Genomic DNA, 22,630 nt, shown 5'->3' with positions numbered 1-22,630 from the left:
CGTGACTCCACGGCCGGTGCGGCGCGTATCACGCATGCGCAAGCCGAAGCGGGCGTGGCGCTCCAACAGGTGACTCTAAGGGTGGAGTTCTCAGCGCGCAGGCGCCTTCGGGCAGGTAACGCGAAGTTCTCTGGGAGGGTCTTTGGGCCGTTCCGGGTTGTTCCGCATCTGGAGCAAATGCAGCAGGCTCGCTGTCCGTACTAGCCCATTTACAGGTTTCCCGCCAATCTCCCTCCCTCACTCCCATTCCGAGGTTGCTTGGGTGCTAGCTCACCTATCTAGCTTCAAGTCCTTGTCCCGCCCCTGTCAGCGGGGAGGGGAGGGTGGTGCGGCCGCCGCCCTACAGGAGTGACTTCTCTGCCTTACCATCTCTTTCAGTGTCCTTTATAATTTGAGTCGCTAGGGAAAGGGGTTCACAGATTCCTCTTAATCCTGCAGCATCTAAAGGTACCTTTTCTAATCAGAAGACGGATTTAATCCTTAAGATATGAGAGGCAGTACTCACTGCACCTCTTTATAAAGTCCCTTCAGACAGTTTAACACCAAGTTCTTACTCTCCTACCCTGCAAGCCAATGCAATGTAAGGGTGGCTGGGGGGAGAGAAGCTACCGTCTGTAACCTTGCAAATCGTTTCTTCCTGCCCATTTCCTAAACTTCTGAATTATCTTCCAGTTTCCTTGGACAAAGAGCTTTTCCACCTCCTTATTGCTTTTTGGTGATTTCTCCGAGGAAGAGACTGTCTTTACTATTTTATTTTATATTTTAAAAAACCCAGCTTTTCTTCTTGGCCAAACCGTTTGGCATGCAGGATCTTAGTTGCTTGATCAGGGATCCATCCAGTACCGCTGCAATGGAAGTGCAGTCTTAAGCACTGAACCATCAGGGAATTCCCCATCTTTATTGTTTTAAAATGGAAATTTCAGGGAATCCTTCGGGCTCCCACTGCGGAGGGCCCAGGTTTGGTGCGGCAACCAAGACCCCACAAGCCAAACGGGGTAGCCAAGAAAAAAAGTGTTAAAAGTAAATAAAGTGGAAATTTCACTCCCATATTTCTTCTCATTAAATTTGAAAATATTTTACAATGAAATATTTAAGACATTAAAAAATGTACAATATTTAACATTTGCTCGAATGCAAGCTCCATAAAGGCAGAAGTTTTTGTGCTGTAAGTTATCTAGAGAGTGCATAGTACATAGTAGGCACTCAACGGTTTTTATTTCTTGTGTGAGTTAAATACATGGGCACTTACCTTAAGTTTGAGAAATACAGGTGAAGCCACCTGTCCACCTCTCATGTTGCAACCCTTTCCCAAAGAGATATCCACTCTCCTGATTTTGGTATGATGAAAGTGAAAGAGGAGAGTGAAAGAGTTGGCTTAAAGCTCAACATTCAGAAAACTAAGATCATGGCATCTGGTCCCATCACTTCATGGGAAATAGAAGGGGAAACAGTGGAAACAGTGTCAGACTTTATTTTGGGGGGCTGGTGATTGCAGCCATGAAATTAAAAGACGCTTACTCCTTGGAAGGAAGGTTGTAACCAACCTAGTAGCATATTTAAAAGCAGAGACATTACTGTGCCACCAAAGGTCCGTCTAGTCAAGGCTATGGTTTTTCCAGTAGTCATGTATGGATGTGAGAGTTGGATGGTGAAGAAAACTGAGCGCCGAAGAATTGATGCTTTTGAACTGTGGTGTTGGAGAAGACTCTTGAGAGTCTGCAAGGAGATCCAACCAGTCCATCCTAAAGGAGATCAATCCTGGGTGTTCATTGTAAGGACTGATGTTGAAGCTGAAACTCCAATACTTTGGCCACCTCATGCGACGAGTTGACTCATTGGAAAAGACCCTAATGCTGGGAGGCATTGGGGGCAGGAGAAGGGGACGACAGAGGATGAGATGGCTGGATGGCATCACCGACTCGATGGACATGGGTTTGGGTAGACTCCGGGAGTTGGTGATGGACAGGGAGGCCAGGCGTGCTGCGATTCATGGGGTCACAGTCAGACACGACTGAGCGACTAAACTGAACTGAACTATTGCTAGTAGACATATTGTACTATGTATGTGCACATCCTTAAACAGCCCACAGTATTTTTTTGCTAGCTTTAACACTGTATTGTTATCACTGCCTGCACATATTTTTCTTTAACTCCTTTTTATACTCAACCTTGGTTTTAAGCTTCATCCATTGATCTTACTTTTCATTTCTGTATGGTATCTCTTAGTATGAAAATAATTCACTTTTCCAATGGCTTGCCATTACAGTGCTATGGATGTTCTTATACATTCCTTGTATACATGTATGTTTCTCTAGGGTGCATTTCTAGCAGTGGAATTGCTGGCTAATAGGATTCTATAGACTGCTGCTGCTGCTGCTAAGTTGCTACAGTGGTGTCTGACTCTGTGCGACCCCATAGATGGAAGCCCACCAGGCTCCCCCGTCCCTGGGATTCTCCAGGCAAGAATACTGGAGTGGGTTGCCATTTCCTTCTCCAATGCATGAAAGTGAAAAGTGAAAGTGAAGTCGCTCAGTTGTGTCCGACTCCTAGTGACCCCATGGACTGCAGCCTACCAGGCTCCTCCGTCCATGGGATTTTCCAGGCAAGAGTACTGGAGTGGGGTGCCATTGCCTTCTCTCTATAGACTAAACATTACCAAATCATCTCCAATGCAGTTGTCCTTGTTTACACTTACATCGATGAGGCATTTGGGTTCTAATTGTTCCATATCACCATGGAAAGATTTTTTAATAGATATGAAGGTGTTTTTACTTGCAGGCATCTTTACTATGTTTCTAATTTGTTGGCCACTCATATTTCTTATTCTATGGATGCCTTATTTACCCATTTTCCTTTTTCCTTATTGTAAAATACCTTTTTCTGATACTGACCCTCAGTCCATTACATGCAGTTTTAAGTATATGCATGTGTATTAGTTGCAGATGTTATATTTCACTCAGTGCCTTATCATGATTCTAAGAACAAGGACATTCTTCTACACAACCACAATAATTTGTCACACTCATAAAATTTGATGTTTACATAATCCCGTTACCTAATATGAATATAGTCCATAATAATGCTTATAACTGTATTAATGTCTTAAATCCATGATTCAATCAAAGTCCTTACATCTGCTTAGCTATTTAGCTCTTTTTATTAGGTAAATTTTGATTTACCTGATAATTGTTTTTATCAGTAGGTTCACAGCAAACATTTCTGGCAGGACTATGACATGGATGATGTGTTTTCCTCAGTACCTGACATGAGGTTTTTAGATGTCAGTTTGTTCAGTTGTTGGTTTATCAGAATTAACTTGCAAAGTTATACAAAAAACCCCACCAAGATTTTAATAGGAATTTATTTTTATTTAGAGATAAATTATATCTATTAATAGATTTATTCCTAGGTTCCTTAATTTTTTGTGCCATCTAACTAATTTTTAAAGATTTTTTATGATAGATGGTACCTTTTTAAAAATTCCATTTTCTAGTTATTTGTTGCTAGGGATTATTTATTACTGATATTATTTCCAAACAGTTCTTTTTTTATCCACTAAGTATGTTACGCTCACATTGTTCAAAAGTTAAAAGATCCATAACGACATACAGTGAAAGTCTTCCTCTAACCCTGAGGGTAGCCATCTCAGAGGCAACCAATATAACTAATTCCTTACTCTCCTGGAACTATTTTTTAAAAAAACAGTATTTATTTATTTGGCTGTGATGGATCTTACATGTAGGATCTAGTTTCTTGACCAGGGATCAAATCCAGGCCCCCCACATTGGGACCATGGAGTCCTAGCCACTGGACCACCACAGAAGTCCCCTGGAGCTATTTTATACAGATACAGTAATTGTGTGCATGTATCTATATACATGGTATGTTACCATTAAATAAATGGCAGGGCTACTAACAGAAATAAAAGCCAGAGAGAGGGCCTACTGTAGGATGGTTTGTGGTTTTATAAATTTGATATTTATAATGACTGTAAAACTTCCCAAACACCCCAGAAAAAGTAAATGATTTAATGGAAAATCCAAAAATACATATCAGCCATTTCCATACTTTGCTACAATGATTCCATGTGCTTAGAAAAAGGAAATAGGGCTCCTTAAAAACAGATCACAGTCCTTCCTTGTGAAGCCCTTCACTCCTCTTTCAGAGCATACAGCACATCATCCTGGCTGACGTTGAGCCGCACCCGAAGGAGCACGTCATTCCTGCCAGGCTCCACGAGGAGGAGACGGCAGGCACCCAGGTGAGAGCACACCGCCATCGTCTCTGACACGGTGGGGTACGGGAGGCCCTCCATCCTGCACAGCGCCACGTGTTGAATGTATACCTAGAAACAAAAAGTGAACCTGAGGTCAGCTAGTCAGAAAGGTAGTACTGGGTCTGTATCCAATCATTATTTCTTATTTTGGGAAACTGAGACACTTCTTTTCCAGGATACTCACGACACCAGAAGGGAACCAAGGGGTGCCCCACTGGGATGAAAAGACAGGGACAGAATGTAGTATTGGCCTCAGGATTGGAAAATAGCAAGTTTGAATCCTGGTTCTACCAATTACCTAAATAAGCAAACTGGGCCAGTTATTTCACTTTTTAAGCTTCAGTTTTATCTATTAAATATATGATATTCCTCATGAGTTAATAGATATGAAATGCTTAGTAACTGTCACAGCTGTACAGTCCTCATCTCCAGGGGCTGATGGTTCCAACTGAGATTATCATAATTCAAGTCAAATTTTGCTATACGGGCATTTTTCCTTGGCAGAAACAGTGAGCAGGTGCCAAGGTATGACCCTTGGAAAAGTCAAAAGTCCAGAGAGAATACAGGACACTCTCTGCAGAAGAGCTGTCTCAGGCTTTAGAAAACCTGTAACAGGCAAAACATGATTAGCAACTAAACATTTAAAAATAGAATTTAGGACTTCCCTGGTGGTCCAGGGAAGAGTCCACCTGCCAATGCAGGGGACATGGGTTTGATCCCTGGTTCAGAAAGATTTCCCATGCCTCAGGGCAGCTAAGCCCATGTACCACAACTACCGAGCCTGCAAACCTAGAGCCTGTGCTCTGCAACAGAAGAAGCTACCACGATGAGGAGCCCAAGCACCACAACAAAGAGTAGCCCCTGCTCGCCGCAAGAGAAAACCCAAAAGTAGCAACAAAGACCAGCCAAACATAAGAAACGAAGAAAAGCTGGAAGGAAATGTTTTCCTGACTTCTCTATTTATCTAAAACATACTCATACACACAGACATACAAACTGCTGGGTATATACTCAAACATCTTTGATAATTCATCTTCAAAGGCAGCCCAGAACCTATGCACACCAGTTTCAAACAAACCTTGCCTCCGCCAGTGCCTAGCAGCCAACTTAGAACTGGTGTGGACCAGGGGAATCTGACTGTTTAATTAAAGCATAGCGAAGGCCTGAGGCGGGTGTTGATACGATGTGATTTCTGCCCAGTGCTCTGAATGTCAAAGTGTAACTACGACTCTCTTAAGATAGCCAAAATGCCTTGTCATCTAATTAGTGACTCACATGAATGGATGAAAGAGATACCCACTGTCTCTACCTACTATCCATCAAAACCACAGCCAAGGGAACAGGCTTGGCAGAATCAGTGGGGAAAGAAGACCCTATTGAGCTTGACTCTAGTGTGGCAAGGTGAAGAGACACGAGAGGTGTAGAATAAGTGGGAGGCCCCCGGCTCACTAAGGCATGAGCCCTAATGATTCCTTTACTTGATATAATTGAAATTATGCTCAGGGCGTTTGGACTGGTCTTTGTGATTTGTTTTTAAATAAGACTCGTTCTGAGAGCCATGCCTCCCATTATACCATAAGCTGTATCGGGGCAGTAACTTTTGTTCGTCTGTGAATCTCCTACTCACATAAAAGTATCTGGCACATAGTAAATCTTCAATCTCATATGCAGAAATCATTTGCTATAGGTCTCTTCTCATGCAATTCAATAAGGTTTTATTTTATTTTCAATATACCAGCTCAATAAAAATGATATTCCCACGTATTTTAAAGGCACCAGACCAAAATCTAGGATTGTTGAAAAACAGATCAATCACCTGTTGAAATGTTGCTTCCTCCAGTCCTGATCGACGGAACTCTGCAAGGATGGCTCTCAGGAAGCTCTGTTCCAGAACGGAGGAATTTCTTAAAGAAAATGAGGAAATGTGAATTCTCCGAAGTGGCTGCACAGTAAGTCCCCTACATGTGAACCTTCAAAGATACGAACATGCATTTGGTTCCAGCAAGGAACCAGAACCTGTGCCGTCAACGTCACGGTGAGTGAAGTGGCAGCTTGCCCTCTGTCTCCTATTGCTGATGATCCTTCAGCTCTACCATCTCGCACCTCCTCTCCCTGCTCTAGTCAGTAACTCTTCTTGCCTGTTCACTGGTTGCCAGCTCCTGTATGCCAGGTGTTGAACTGTACTGTATACTTTTGTAAGATGAAAAAATGTTTTCCTTATTTTGTGTTGTTTTTTATGTATTATTTATGTGAAAATATTATAGACCTATTACAGTACAGTACTCTATAGCCAATTGTGTTAGTTGGGTACCTAGGCTAACTTCGTTGGACTTATGAACACACTCTCAGAACGGAACTCATTTGTATGTAGGGGACTTGCTGTACCACTAACCTGGAGAAAAGTCAAATAAAGACATTCTGTGTCTTTAGAGAAGAAACAGGAAAAAACTTGGAACTGTTTCCTTCTATGTTCCTATATTATTTGGCAAGGATTTCCCTTCCCCCGACAAAGTCTCAAAATGATATGAAAAATACCACTTTGGAAGTGTGGGAACACAGCAAATATATCTGGACATGTACCAGCACTCCCATTACATGGCTGAGTACATCATTCAAAGTTAGAGAACAGCTACTTCAATCTTATTTCCATAGCACTTTACTTCATAAACACCTATAGCATAACTCAATATATCATACTAGGATTACATTTCTGTCTCTCTGACTAGACTATGCCCCTTAAGAAAAAGAACAGCATTGTCAGTAAATGTAGGTTGAATGAGTAAAAGCTTTGAAAGGAAAACATGGTTCCATGGCCCTCTTCAGTGGTCCTCCGAGGGAAGTTAAGAGTCAGGAGGCAGAAGGGTCTTACTTGATGGCAGTGATATATGATGATGAAAACATCTCATCTATGGCTTCTAGTACGTGGGCTGTAGTGACCAGGCCAGGGGAGTCGGGCTTCTGGCAGGAGAACTCACAGATCTCTGTGGCACGCCTACAAATGTCCAGGCAGCGTCGTGCATCTCCAGAGAGGGCTGCTACCTATAAGAAGCAATATTTTATTCCTGAGATCCCCTTGTCATCTCAGCCCATGAGAAAAACCAGCTGATTCTGTGTTCAGCTAAAAAGGAAAAGTAGGGGGATTTTCCTGGTGGTCCAGTGGTTAAGACTTCACCTTCTGATGCATGGGGTGAGTGTTCGATCCCTGGTCAGGGAGTTAAGATCCCACATACCTCTTGGGCATGGAACAGAAGCAACATTGCAACAAATTCAATAAAGACGAATGGACTTAAGCCTGAAATTAAGTACTTAGCCCTTGCTGGGAACCTGGTGGGAGCCCAGATACACTGTAAATTATTATACTGTGTCTGGAACTCTTCCCCGAGTCCACACCTTTGTCTTGGCTTTACAGATAATTCCAGAATAGAAACGGCAGAAATTCTCATCTGTATTTAATAATAGAGAAATGAAGAAATCTACAATGAGAGACCCTTGGCCCAAGATTATTATTGAACCATCTGGAAAAACAAGGGTCTGTTCCTTGCATAAAGAGAAAAAGCCAAGAGACTGAAGTGGAGCCTATTTTGCCACAGCCGGAGGCTCATAGCACGTGGTGAATTTTGGAAACCACCTGGCCAATGGCTAAATGAACCAGAATCAAGAGGGAAGGAAGCCATGAAACTGGAGGACCCAGAGGAATCTGTGATTAGATGAATCAGACCAATCCCCCATGCCAACAGCTGTACTTTTGTGCCTGCCCTTCCATGTGCACTGGGGCTGAGGGGCTCCTGGGCTCCCTTCACGGGGAAGCCTATACTCTCTCCCGAGGTGACACAGGAGGGCACTTGCATTTTAAATTGCACTGAGGGAACTCTTGGACTCAGCACTGTCTGCACGGACCTCTGTTTCTATATTCCCAGTGCTTGCCAGTAACGCCGTCATTTGCCTAACAACCACTGCAGGCGATGACATCCTGTCTGATGGTATCCCAAAAGAACTATTTTCTTCCAAAATTTATACAACGTCAGGTTTAAAAAAGCAAACTGTAGAGATTTCTCTGATGGTCCAGCAGCTAAAACTCTGTGCTCCCAATGCAGGGAGCCCGGGGTTCCATCTCTGGTCAGGGGACTAGATCCCACATGCCACAACTAAGTGTTCACATGTTGCAACTAAAGATCCTGTGTGCTGCAACTAAGAGGCAGCACAACCAAATAAACAAATAAATATTGAAACAAATTGAAAATAAAGTGATAAGATTAAAAATAGAAAAGCAAATTATATAGGTATACACACACACACCAAACTAAGACATTAAGAAGAGTTATTTCTGGGAAGTGGGATTATAGGAGTTTTTAAATGTTTTCTATTTCTGTTTTCAGAATTCAACTATAAGACATTCAAAATACTTTGGGGTCACTTTTCCAGTGACCCAAGACAGAAATATGAACAGCAGTGTGTATTATTCCCTCCTGCTAATCCCCCATATTCAGCTGGTGAGGACGTCCTGGGGGTGTTTCCTCCCTATCTTTCCTCCTTTCCTCATGTGAAGCAGCTCCATACAGTGGATAATAGCAGGGACTCAAGGGCTGCTGCAGAGGCCTAGAACCAGAGTGGGCAGGGGACTGTGGGAGGCAAGAAAACACCCAAAGCAGTTCCCCTTCCAAGGGCATGAGTCTTAGTGACCATAAGCACTCTTTTTGACTGCTGCTGGTGTGAGGGAGTCAAAAGAAAAAGCTGGGGCCACCAAACATGGAATCTGAGAAGCCCTTGCATAAACTTGGGGTCCGAACACCACCACACCCCCAGTATGAGGGTGAGTGAGAGACTTTCATGCAGAAGGGATGGCAAGAAAAATGGCCTGTGTGACTTTGGTGTTGGGGGCAGTGTAAGGGGAAAAAAACCCTCTGAGTCTTTGCAACCACAAGCCCTCATGTAGATCTGCAGCCCAAATTTATGTTGTGTCTCCTAAAAACCCTCAGTGGAGAATTTTGTTTAAAAATGGTCCCAGTTGGCAGTGCCCCTTGGTAACTGACAGAAATACAAAACGAACTAAATGAATTCAAGTGCAACCCAGCCCTCAATCAACTTCCAGATAAAGCTCTAAGGAGCAAAACACAAAAAACAAGGAAACAAGGCCATATAGACGTGGCCTTGTTTCTAGAAGTAATAGAAGTAAACTCATAAAGACTTCAGATATCGTAGCTACAAGATAAACAATATAGGTAGGTTTCTTTTTATGTTAAGAAACAAAAGAGAGGTTTGAAATTACAGGCAAGAGTTTTGGGTAAAAACAGCAGCCAAATTTGAAGCCTTCTGAAACCTTATTTAAAGACCAAGAACCAACTGGAGAGCAGTAAACAATAGAATTCTGAAAGTTAGAAAGAGGTGGCAGCGTAGTAGTGGTTGACTTGGCTGACTGTAGAAAGCCCAGTCCTAAATCAGTAGTGAGGAATCTGAGAACAAACCTAAAGCTACACTAAAAATCTTCAAAACACTCAAATTGTTAGTGGTACTGGAACTGGGGGTAAAGGGAGAACTTCGTCTAAAATAAGGAGGACTGGTTGAAAGTTAAGAAACTGATGCCCTAGATTAGGAGTCAGCAAACTATGGCCTGCCACATGTTTTTGTAAATAAAGTTTTATTGGAACACAGCTTTGCACATTTGTTTACATGGCTGCTTTCACAATATAAGGGTAGGACTGAACAGTGGCAAAAGACCATTATGGCCCACAAAACCCAAAACATTTACTACTGGCCGTTCACAAAAGAAGTTTGCTGACCCTTGCCTAGGCCTCTCCCCCATTTCATGCTGTTGGGTGAACATCAGAGCAACTGAGGGCTCTGTGAGAAAATGTTGTGCCTTGGTAATTTGTGCTGTTCCCATAAAACTCTCTGCCCTGGAGATTATCCCACTTATACCATGGCAGGAGACCAGAAAGTTATTCTCAAGGAAAAATAAACAAAAGTTGATTGACAGGGAACACTAGCAATTGTTGCAAAGAAGGGGATGTCCCTTACTAAATATAGACAGTTACTGTTTGCATACTGAATTTGAAGACCTCTACCCTCCCTGACTCCAGGCCACCTCCCCGGTCAAAGGAAGAAAACAACGTCAAGTAAGTAGGATGGTACATAAACGGACCATTCAGAGGAGGAAAAAGAACTTTTAGAAATTGTATGACTGCAGGGGTAGAACTGATGCGTTTGAACTGTGGTGCTGGAGACGAGAGTTCCTTGGACAGAAAGGAGATCAAACCAGTCAATCCTAAAAGAAACCAGTCCTGAATATTCATTGGAAGGACTGATGCTGAAGCTCCAATACTTTGGCCACCTGATGTGAAGAACTGACTCATTGGAAAAGACCCTGATGCTGGGAAAGATTGAAGGCAGGAGGAGAAGGGGACCACAGAGGATGAGATGGTTGGATGGCATCACTGATGTGATGGACATGAGTTTGAGCAAGCTCTGGGAATTGGTGATGGACAGGGAAGCCTGGCGTGCTGCAGTCCATGGGTTCGCAAAGAGGACACAACTGAGCGACTGAACTGAACTGAGGGGTGGATAAACTCTACCCAATAGAGGGGATAGAGAGTAACTTTGAGGCTCTCTCTCGGAAAGCATAGCTTGGAGATAAACACCATATCTGGCTTTCCGCTGACCCCAATACTTAACAGAGTGCCCAGCTTTGAGCACTTGTTATAGACATGTGTTGCTGCTATAGCCATTCAGAATTCACATGGTTTCTGGTAAGAAACTAGAAATAAGTTTACAATTCTTTTAAGTGCTGAAATACTGTGGCTGTGTAGTTTCTTCTATTCAGCCCCAGGTAGACACTTAACCTGCTTTGTTCCTCAGCAGCCTCAGAGAAGTCTTAGTGGAATCTCAGTTGGCATTCTCCCAGTGGGCCTCAAGTGGGAGAATGCCACACGTCATACCCACTATAGAGCATGCACCCTGCTAGGCACATTACAGACATGGTCTCATTTAATTCCCACAGTGACCCTATGACATAGCTATTATTCCCATTTTTCAGAAGAAAACTGGAGCCCAGAAGTTTTAAAGTAACTTTTCTATAACTTGCCACACACCTATTAGAGTCAGAATTCAAACCAGGTTTGTCTACCTCATTGACTATGTTGCCCTTCTAATTATACAAAGCACTCTGAATCAATTAATCTTCATTTATATATATATATATAAGCCCATCATACTCAGAGCCTTTTAATAATTAATCATACAATAAGAAGCTTAAGGAATTTTTCAGAATTTTGTTTCTATTTTCTGGAATTTGTTTTTACAGGACTTCCTAATTTTTTCTTCACCTCCAGAGCACCCAGCCTAGGGCCTGACATGGGCAGGTAGTCAGCAAACACTGTCAGTGTGGCTAGGGGCTCCCCAAAGGCGACTTACCTTCCTGGCTACCAGCTGGATGGTATCATCCTCAAAAGCCTTTACATGTCTGAGTCGGGACACTAGGATCTGCTGCAGCTGGCTGTGAGTATAGGGCTGGAAGGACATCCTGGTTAGACCCTGGGGAGTCAAGACAACAGAAACAAGTTCATGGATTTCCCACTCAGACAGTCCTGGTGGAAAGCCACTTGCAAATCCCCCAAACCAAGTCTCAGATAACAATTTACACATTTCATCCCAGGACTACCACTGCTTCCAGCTCCTTTTGTTACTGACAATGGCCCGTGGGACCCTGTAGGGCAGTAGTTCCCAACGATTTTTTTCATTTAGTTTAAAGAAACTTTTATTCTACTGGAATCATTTACTAGTAGATCTGAGCAGAGGTGCTCTCATTAGAGCTGGAGGGAGGATCTTTGGCTCTATACCATCGGCTGAGCTTCTGGTTTCACTTCTGCTGAACCACAAGGTCCACAAGGCCAGAGACTGGGTCTGCCCTGTTCACTGCCATATTCCGTGCATCTAACACTGCCTGCCAAGGGGTAAGCACTTAAATATTTTTTAAAATAATTAAACCTTTAGTGCTCTGTGCAGTTTGAGTGCAGAGGTAGTAGAACCCCAGGAAGATACATTTGCAGAAAACCATGCAATGGTGACATATTTAATTCGAATGTAGAAATTATCAGAATTTCAGAAATCACATTTCTTACTTTTCCCATCTATTTTAGATTCCTATGTATTCATTTTTGCAGAACTCCTTGGCCCAGATTATGGGACTCTAAGAACAGCTCGAGAATGGCCCTACCAGTCGGCTGGACACCCGGTTCATCATGATGCGCTCTGGTAGGTCCATGGTGTTAGCAATGGTCAGGACCACAAGGCGGGCCTCCTTGTGAGTGGGCCAGTCAAAGAGATTGTACATTACATCTTGTTTCTGAGTCCACAGAAGGTCAAGCTGCCAGGAAACGGAGAGAGACACAGGGTCAACCACAGAGAATGAGCCGGGATACCAGAGAGAAGCTGGTTACTGCTGCTAGAGCAGCCATGTGCCCTCAGGTCACACCACCTGAGCAGCAAGGATGTCAATGGACACATGCCCCTCCCCACCAAAGAATGTGCCCAAGTGAAGGAGAAGGGAGCCAGGACGTCCCTCCTGCCTTGTACCTGCTCCCGAACGCCAATCAAGAGCCCCACAGGTCCTCCCGTGGGCACCTTCTCACCTCATCCACAAGTAGCACAGTGGTTTCCTGAGAGGACCCTTGAGTGCAGAATCGCTTAGCCAGCAGTTCTGCTGCGTGGTTAGCTGTTGCCCTTTTACCTGTCAGCTTCTGCAGTGAGGGGGAAAAGAATGGGTGTGGTACACTATAAGGATTTGACTCCCCTTTTAAGAGTTTAAAGTTAAATCTGCCTATAGAGGAAGCTATTTAGCCTGAGGACTTCAGTATCCTACCCTCTGCCTTCCACTGGGAGGAGAAGAGAAGGCCATAAGAGACATAAATCCTGTCTGAAATGCACATGAGCCACAGGTCAGTCCCAGAAGCCCCTCCAGAATCATCAATGCATGACTCTATAACTGGACATTACTTGTTCCAGGACAGCAGCTAGTGAGTCAAAGAGAGAGAGACTCAAAGTCCAGCCTACCCTTTTCCAGCTTACTGCCATGCCTGCTGTATACAAATGGTTTTCACCCTCCTGCTGAGTACTAGCTCCCAGACTTCAGGGTCCTTGAGGGCAGGAATTCTGCCTTCTTTGCCCTTTCGACTGCTACACATACGGCAAATTGGAAACATGTTATATGCACAAAACTAAGTAAACCTTTCCCTTTTCATGTGCCACCCAGAAACTGTATTTTCCAAAATGCCCAAATCGGAATTCCCTGGCAATCCAGTGGCTGAGGCTCTCTGCACTTTCACTGCTGAGGGCCTGGGCTGAATCCCTGGTTGGGGAACTAGGATCCCACAAGCTGCCTGACCAAAAGTAACACCCCAAACCAAAACAAAATAAACCAAGAAAGCCCAACCAGCTTTGCTCACCTGCAAGATTTGCACGTAGACTTGGTGGGGTTCTGTCAGCTTCATGCCATTGACCTCAATGTATTGAAAGGGAGGAACATCATTGGCTTGGGCTGCCTGCTGGAGGCAACGTATCACCTCGTGCACAGTGGCAGTCTTCCCTGTCCCGGGTACCCCGGAGATGTACATACACCTGGGGTAAGAGGAGGAGACCCCAGGCTAGGTCTGCGTGGCCACGTCACACTCTCATCAGTTATGAGTATAAGAATGTGTGCTGGAGGAAGGACAGAGACCCGTGGAGGTGGGAGGAGTAAGGGGCATTGTTGAAAGCTGATCAGAGCAGGACCTATTTATATACAGTCACTCATTCCATATGCAATGCTCTATGCAAAATGCCTCCCCAAAAAGGCCAGAGTTACTTTCTGTGTAAGACAAAATTTCTATAGAAATACTCTGATATCAAAAGCTGCTTCAGCAACGAGCTTGCCTATTTTTCCACACTAGGGAAAGATCGCTTGGTTGAACTGCACCTACGGTGGTGCCCTAGCAGGGGCCTCCTGACCATTCTGCCTCCCTCAGCACAACTCACCCTCCAGTGTGGTCAAGGAGTTTGCTTTCCACAAAGTTGTAGATGTCTTGGAATTCCTGTTCCCGACAAGGAAGAGACTCGGGTACAGCAGAAACATGTAGCCTACAGTGGTGGTAAATGAGGGAAAAGGAGGACATTAGAAGCAATTTACTATCAACTCTATAATAGAGGAAAAGACTTATCTATAGTTTCTACTGGAAACCTTAATCACAAATCCACAGGAATGCCTTCATTCTTAAGTGTCTTCATTTGGCCCTTCTCCACCCAGACAAATTACCCAGCTCAGTGGTTCTAACCAGGAGTACGTATTACTCGGGAGCTTTCCCCAGATCACGTGGGTGGACCACATCTCACGTGAGATTATGATTCAGCTGATTTCTGGCAGGATCTAGGCTTACCTATTTTTAAAAAGTCCCCACAAAGTTCTAAAACGTACTGCAACTGAGAAGCAGTGTCATGACCTTCCATCCCTGAGAAAGGGGTGGCAGTGCACTGCAGACTCCTCCCAGAACTTGTCCAGGGTAGTTCACTCAGACACTGCTTGAGAGGTTTCTCCTTTCTAAACATGCACCTTCATTTTACCCTCTACCTTTATTATATACAGGGCTTCCCTGATAGCTCAGTTGGTCAAGAATCCGCCTGCAATACAGGGGACCCTGGTTGGATTCCTGGGTCAGGAAGATCCACTGGAGAAGGGATAGGCTACCCACTCCAGTATTCTTGGGCTTCCCTTGTGGCTCAGCTGGTAAAGAATCCACCTGCAGTGCGGGAGACCTAGATTCGATCCCTGGGTTGGGAAGATCCCTTGGAGAAGGGAAAGGCTACCCACTCCGGTATTCTGCCCTAGAGAATTCCATGGACTGTATAGTCCATGGGGTGGCAAAGAGTCAGACATGACTGAGTGACTTTCACTTTCTCTTTTATTATATACATAATGACTACAAAGTACTGCCAGTTCACATGAATACAAGCAGAGGTCTGCTTCGGCCTATCTGAAAGGGGCCCCAGAGTGGCATCACCTTAGCCGGGCCTCCTCCAGCATGTTGGTGGGCTCCTGGGCAGCCAGGTTTCGGCTGCGGATCCGGGGAGTGGCATCACGTGGTGTTCTGGGCTCAGGCTGTGTTCAAAAGAGGGAAATTTAGATAATCAACAAGGACCTACTGCACAGCACAGGGAACTCTACTCAATATTCTGTAATAACCTAAATGGGAAAAGAATCTGAAAAACCGTGGATCTATGTATGTGTATATAACTGAATCACTTTGCTGTACACCTGAACCTAACACAGCATTATAAATCACCAATACTCCAAAATAAAATAAAGATTTTTAAAAGAGAGAGAACCTATTTTAGAAGGGAAAAACAAAGCAAACTCCATCCAGGATGTATCAGCAAATCTGATTTGTGATGATCTGATAAAAGGAAGAGAGGTAGTGAGTCAATTCCTCTTAGTTTCTTCCTGTATAAAGTACCAAGATTCTCCTTTTCTCCCTCACATTACACATACACTTTGTTCACAGTCCAAACAATTTATTTCTAATTTACATATAGTATTAGGTTCTGAAAACACTGTCAGTCTGACTCAATGAAACTATGAGCCATGCCATGTAGGGTCACACAAGATGGACAGGTCACGGTGGAGAGTTCTGACAAAATGTGGTCCACTGGAGAAGGAAATGGCAAACCACTTCAGTATTCTTGCCTTGAGAACCCCATGAACAGTATGAAAGGGCAAAAAGATAGGACACTGAAAGATGAACTCCCCATGTCGGTAGGTGCCCAATATGCTACTAGAGATCAGTGGAGAAATAACTCCAGAAAGAATGAAGAGACAGAGCCAAAGCAAAAACAACACCCAATTGTGGATGTGACTGGTGATAGAAGTAAAGTCCGATGCTGTAAAGAGCAATATTGCATAGGAACCTGGAATGTTAGATCCATGAATCAAGGCAAATTGGAAGTGGTCAAACAGGAGATGGCAGGAGTGAACGTGGACATTTTAGGAATCAGCGAACTAAAATGGACTGGAATGAGTGAATTTAACTCAGATGACCAAGAATCCCTTAAAAAAAAATGGAGTAGCCATCATGGTTAACAAAAGAGTCTGAACTGCAGTACTTGGATGCAATCTCAAAAACGAAAGAATGATTTCTGTTCATTTCCAAGGCAAACCATTCAGTATCACAGTAATCCAAGCCTATGCCCCGACCAGTAATGCTGAGGTTGAACAGTTCCATGAATCTACAAGACCTGCTAGAACTAACACCCCCAAAAGATGTCCTTTTCATTATAGGGGACTGGAATGCAAAAGTAGGAAGTCAAGAAATACCTGGAGTAACAGGCAAATTTGGCCTTGGAGTACAGAATGAAGCAGGGCAAAGGCTAATAGAGTTTTGCCAAGAGAATGCACTGGTCATAGCAAACACTCTCTTCCAACAACACAAGAGAAGACTCTACACATGGACATCACCGATGGTCAATACTGAAATCAGATTGATTATATATTTTGCAGCCAAAGATGGAGAAGTTCTATACAGTCAGCAAAAACAAGACCAGGAGCTGACTGTGGCTCAGATCATGAACTCCTTATTGCCAAATTCAAACTTAAATTGAAGAAAGGAGGCAAAACCACTAGAACATTCAGGTATGACCTAAATCAAATCCCTTACGATTATACAGTGGAAGTGAGAAATAGATTCAAGGGATTAGATCTGATAGACAGAGTGCCTGAAGAACTATGGATGGAGGTTTGTGACATTGTACAGGAGGCAGGGATCAAGACCATCCCCAAGAAAAAGAAATGCAAAAAGGCAAAACGGTTGTCTGAGGAGGCCTTACAAATAGCTGTGAAAAGAAGAGAAGTGAAAAGCTAAGGAGAAAAGGAAAGATATCCCCATTTGAATGCAGAGTTCCAAAGAATAGCAAGGAGAGATAAGAAAGCCTTCCTCAGTGATCAGTGCAAAGAAATAGAGGAAAACAATAGAATGGGAAAGACTAGAGATCTCTTCAAGAAAAATAGAGATACCAAGGAAGCATTTTATGAAAAGATGAGCACAATAAAGGACAGAAATGGTATGGGCCTAACAGAAGCAGAAGATATTAAGAAGAGGTGGCAAGAATACACAGAAGGACTGTACAAAAAAGATCTTCATGACCCAGATAATCACGATGGTATGATTACTCACCTAGAACCAGACATCCTGGAATGCGAAGTCAAGTGGGTCTTAGGAAGCGTCACTATGAACAAAGCTAGTGAAGTGATGGAATTCCAGTTGAGCTATTTTAAATCCTAAAAGATGATGCTGTGAAAGCACTGCACTCAATATGCCAGCAAATCTGGAAAACTCAGCAGTGGCCACAGGACTGGAAAAGGTCAGTTTTCATTCCAATCCCAAAGAAAGGCAATGCCAAAGAATGCCCAAACTACCACACAATTGTACTCATCTCACATGGTAGCAAAGTAACGCTCAAAATTCTCCAAGCCAGGCTTGGAGAACCATGAACTTCCAGATGTTTGAGCTGGATTTAGAAAAGGCAGAGCAACCAGAGATCAAATTGCCAACACCCACTGGATCATTGAAAAAGCAACAGAGTTCCAGAAAAACATCTATTTCTGCTTTATTGACTATGCCAAAGCCTTTGACTCTGTGGATCACAACAAACTGTGGAAAATTCTTTAAGAGTTGGGACTACCAGACCATCTTACCTGTCTCTTGAGAAATCTGTATGCAGGTCAGGAAGCAACTGCACATGGAAAAACACACTGGTTCCAAATCAGGAAAGGAGTACGTCAAGGCTGTATATTGTCACCCTGCTTATTTAACTTATATGCTGAGTACATCATGAGAAACACTGGGCTGGAGGAAGCACAAGCTGGAATCAAGATTGCTGGGAGAAATATCAATAACCTCAGATATGCAGATGACACCACCCTCATGGCAGAAAATGAAGAACTAAAGAGCCTCTTGATGAAAGTGAAAGAGGAGAGTCAAAAAGTTGGCTTAAAGCTCAACATTCAGAAAACTAAGATCATGGCATCTAGTCCCATCACTTCATGGCAAATATTGGGGAAACAGTGGAAATAGTGACAGACTTTATTTTTTGGGGCTCCAAAATCACTATAGATGGTGATTGCAGCCATGAAATTAAAAGACGCTTGCTCCTTGGAAGAAAAGTTATGACCAAAACGAGATCGCATATTAAAAAGCAGAGACATTATTACTTTGCCAACAAAGGTCCATCTAGTCAAAGCTATGGTTTTTCTAGTAGTCATGTATGGATGTGAGAGTTGGAGTATAAAGAAAGCTGAGTGCCGAAGAATTGATGCTTTTGAACTGTGGTGTTGGAAAAGACTCCTGAGAGTCCTGTGGACTGCAAGGAGATCCAACCAGTCTATCCTAAAGGAGATCAGTCCTGAGTATTCATTGGAAGGACTGATGCTGATGCTGAAGCTCCAATACTTTGGCCACCTGACACGAAGAACTGACTCATTTGAAAAGACCCTGATGCTGGGAAAGATTGAAGGTGGGAGGAGAAGGGGACGTCAGAGGATGAGATGGTTGGATGGCATCACCGACTCAATGGACATGTGCTTGAGTAGACTCCAGGAGTTAGTGATGGACAGGGAGGCCTGGCGTGCTGTAGTCCGTGGGGTCACAAAGAGTCAGACACGACTGAGTGACTGAAGTGAACAGAAATGACGAAGGAATGAATAAAAGTACGGATTATATACTTTTTCAAATAAACTGGTATCTTAAAATAAAGACAAATATTGAGAAATCCTAAATACGCTGCCCCAATACAGGGTAGAGTAGAAGGCATAAACTAGGTTTGATTCATAAGATCCTCTTCTATTCTATCCCCGTGAGTTGGATTTACTGATTAAAATTTTAAAAATTATCTTAAAAAAAAAAAAAGATTCTCCTTTAGACTTTTTTGAAAATATGGCCAACGTTTAATTCAGAATTTCCACAATTCACTACCCAGAGAAACCTCCCCAGATTTTTCCACTCCAGACCCCAGGGTCACTGTTCAGCTTAGGCCAACAGCCCTATTTTACTATTCTGTTCCTTACCACTGGCTCACTAGAGCAGGCCTGCTACCCAGGAGTATCCATAGGGTTTTCACAATGCACTCCCTTTTGTGGGGGCATTTCACCTACCAACCCTCTGCTTCCAGCCAAGCTATAAAGTGAAAATCTCTGCACCTTTTCTCAAAAGCAGAGAAGCACTTAAGACTCAAATCAGCTTTACATCTATTAACTTGGAGAAAACAGGAAAATAGTAACAAAACCTTGCTGAGAAGGCTGTCCTGACCTTTATTATTATGCTAAAGAGGGCCCCCCACACCCTAAATCCATTCTTCTGGGTGGGACTCAGAAAAGGGAATCAAACGAGGGCTATTCCCTTATATAAGACTGCCTGGTGTCCAAAGGTGATCTACTGCAGAGGTCCCCAACCTCTAGGATCTAATGCCTGATGACTGGAGGTGGAGCTTACATAATAATAATAGAAATAAAGTGCACAATAAATGTGATGTGCCTGAATCATCCCTAAATCCACACCTCCCCTCCCCCAACCCAGTCCATGGAAAAATTGTCTTCCATGAAACCAGTCCATGGTGCCAAAAAGGTTGGGGACTGCTGAATTGGATTTCCTTCCCTAAAGGTCTTTTGGTGACTTCAACCCAAGCTCAATCACATTTTTCTTGATATGGAGAAATGGAGGTCATCTTTAGAAAAAGTCTCCTAATTAGGCATTTCTAAATTGTTCTAAGGAACAAGACGCTTCATGAAGAAAAGTTTCCTAATATACTGTCTCCTGGAAAGTCACAATAACATAAGTTAAAGGCCCTGAGAAGTCACGTGACAGTGAAACCAATTTAACTTAGTTTAATCCCAACATTTTTCAAACATATCTGAACACGGTAGGACCCTCTTTCCTCAATAGCTTTCAATGTTCTGCTCAATTTCACACAAAGCAGACAGACATCCCCATTTTCAGTCCTAGGGTTCACTTAGAAACTTTCTTCCACGAATACACAAGGCACACTACTCAATATTCTGTAATGGGAAAAGAATTCTATATGGGAAAAGAATCTGAAAAAGAACTGATATATGTATAGCTGAATCAACTGGCTATACACCTGAAACACACTGCAAACCCACTACACCCCCCCCCCCAAAAAGAAGCTTTCCTCTATGAATATTCCAAGTGGCATAGCTTTGAATTTGAGAGACATGTTCTCAAAATCCAGCTGTTACTAGTTGTGTGACTTCAGTCATCACAATTTCTAAATTAAGAGAGGAATGCTTCACTGGCAATAAACCTAAAAGAACCTTACAGTTTTCTCTGGTGTCTTGGAGGGAGTCTGTAAGGATGACTTCATGGAAGAGCGTAGGTTCCTGGACACACTGTTGGGTGTTCTCCTTGGAAGCGGGGTTGTGGAAGCCTCTTCCTCCTCACTGTCACAGTCTGAAATCTCAGCTGCTGGCAGAAACTCTTCATCATTTTGGTCACTTTTACTATTACCTATAAACCTGAACGGCAGGACACGTTATTTTCTGATATTCAGTGTGTAAAGTCTAAATAAGAAGATCCTAACAGGTCAGTGTGGATGTGAGTATTGCAGTCTCTCCTGCAACTGAGCAGTATCAGATGTGCTCCAGTTCTTGGGCCCGTGCTACTGAGAAGCTCTGCTAAGGGCTTTATTTATATTATGTCATTAAACCCATCAACAACTTTGTGACTTGTATATTACTTTTCCCATTTTACAAATGAGGAATCCACAGCTTAGAAAGGTTAAGTAATCTTCCCAAGGTTACACAGATAGTATTAGGTTGGTGCACTTTGCTGTTTGATATTGTAATACATTCTTAAATACATGTGGTTATGCTATACATCATCTTAATGCATATTTGTTGCTTTATGTTTTTTTGCTAATGACATTACTTGCTGTTTATTTTATATTTATTTTAGACTAGGGAAATAATGTTAGACAAAAAGGAAATTCAAGCAATTTTCTTATTCGAGTTCAAAATGGGTTGTAAAAAAAACAAAAACAAAAACAAAATGGGTTGTAAAGCAACACAGACAACTCACAGTATCAACAACGCATTTGGCCCAGGAACTGCTAACCAACATACAGTGCAGTGGTGGTTCAAGAAGTTTTGCAAAGGAGCAAAAGCCGTGAAGATGAGGAGCGCAGTGGCCAGTCATTAGAAGTTGAGAATGACCAATTGAGAGGATCATCGAGGCTGAAAGTGTTACTTGCTGAATTGTGTCTGATTCTTTGTGACCCCGTGGACTGTAGCCTACCGGGCTCCTCTGTCCATGGAATTTTCCAGACAAGAATACTGGAGTGGGTAGCCATTCCTTTCTCCAGGGGATCTTCCCAACCCAGGGATCAAACCTGGGTGTCCTGCATTGCAGGCAGATCCTTTACCATCTGAGTCACCAGGGAAGCCCCTCATCAAAGCTGATCCTCTTACAACTACACAAGAAGTTGCTGAAGAACTTAACACCGACCTTTCTATATTCTACATTTGGCATTTGAAGCAAATTGGAAAGGTGAAAAAGCTTGATACCTGGGTGCCTCATGAGCTGACCACAAATAAAAAAAATTGTCATTTTGAAGTGTCGTCTCTTATTCTATGCAACATCGAACCATTTCTCAATCAGATTGTGACATACAATGAAAAGTGGATTTTATATAACAACTGGCAACGACCAGCTCAGAGGTTGAACCAAGAAGAAGCTCCAAAGCATTTCGCAAAACCAAACTTGCACCAGAAAGAGGTCACGGTCACTGCTTGGTGGTCTGCTGCCAGTCTGACCCACTACAGCTTTCTGAATCCCAGCGAAACCATTACCTCTGAGACATATGTTCAGCAAATCAATGAGATGCACTGAAAACTGCAAAGGCTGCAGCCAGCATTGGTCAATAGAAGGGCTCAATTCTCCACAACAACACCTGACTGCAAGATGCACAGCCAGTGCTTCAAAAGTTGAATGAATTAGGCTATGTAGTTTTGCCTCATCCACTATATTCACCTGACCTCTTGCTGACCAACTACCACTTCCTCAAGCATCTCAACAACTTTTTGCAGGGAAAACACTTCCACAATCAGCAGGGAAGCAGAAATGTTTTCCAAGAGTTCCTCGAATCCCAAAGCACAAATTTTTACGCTATAGGAATAAATAAACAAACTTATTTCTTGTTGGCAAAAATGATTTGATTGTAATGGTTCCTATTTTGATTAGTAAAGACGTGTTTGAGCCTAGTTATAATGATTTAAAATTCACGGTCCAAAACTGCAATTATGTTTGCACCAACCTAATAAATGACAAA

General features: G+C 43.0%; 1 protein-coding gene and 1 long non-coding RNA gene across 5 annotated transcripts in view; one reads left to right on the top strand and one right to left on the bottom strand.

Moving 5' to 3' along the window:
• Nucleotides 1-45: 45 nt before the first annotated feature.
• Nucleotides 46-22,512, top strand: LOC145504476 (uncharacterized). The gene is made up of 5 exons (XR_014052226.1): nucleotides 46-115; nucleotides 4,166-4,261; nucleotides 6,117-6,225; nucleotides 12,433-12,523; nucleotides 21,407-22,512. It is a non-coding gene; the product is annotated as an uncharacterized LOC145504476 (long non-coding RNA).
• The window catches only part of ORC1 (origin recognition complex subunit 1), a 34,923-nt gene continuing 16,300 nt past the window's right edge, over nucleotides 4,008-22,630 (bottom strand). For all 4 annotated transcript variants that reach the window (XM_081485394.1, XM_081485396.1, XM_081485397.1 and 1 more), the window contains 10 exons: nucleotides 20,624-20,819; nucleotides 15,301-15,398; nucleotides 14,282-14,383; nucleotides 13,714-13,885; nucleotides 12,901-13,008; nucleotides 12,486-12,635; nucleotides 11,684-11,803; nucleotides 7,146-7,315; nucleotides 6,093-6,180; nucleotides 4,008-4,345 (listed from right to left, as the gene is read on the bottom strand). In XM_081485394.1, coding sequence (XP_081341520.1) covers nucleotides 4,151-4,345; nucleotides 6,093-6,180; nucleotides 7,146-7,315; nucleotides 11,684-11,803; nucleotides 12,486-12,635; nucleotides 12,901-13,008; nucleotides 13,714-13,885; nucleotides 14,282-14,383; nucleotides 15,301-15,398; nucleotides 20,624-20,819 — 1,399 coding nt within the window. In that variant the 3' untranslated portion in view covers nucleotides 4,008-4,150. The remainder of the gene's footprint in view (nucleotides 4,346-6,092; nucleotides 6,181-7,145; nucleotides 7,316-11,683; nucleotides 11,804-12,485; nucleotides 12,636-12,900; nucleotides 13,009-13,713; nucleotides 13,886-14,281; nucleotides 14,384-15,300; nucleotides 15,399-20,623; nucleotides 20,820-22,630) is intronic.

Source organism: Giraffa tippelskirchi, chromosome 5, assembly GCF_054371585.1.
Source record: "Giraffa tippelskirchi isolate mGirTip1 chromosome 5, T2T-mGirTip1v1.2.pri, whole genome shotgun sequence".
Taxonomy (NCBI): domain Eukaryota; kingdom Metazoa; phylum Chordata; class Mammalia; order Artiodactyla; family Giraffidae; genus Giraffa; species Giraffa tippelskirchi.
Note: the sequence above shows the minus strand (reverse complement) of the source record. Positions and strands in the feature narration are given on the sequence as shown.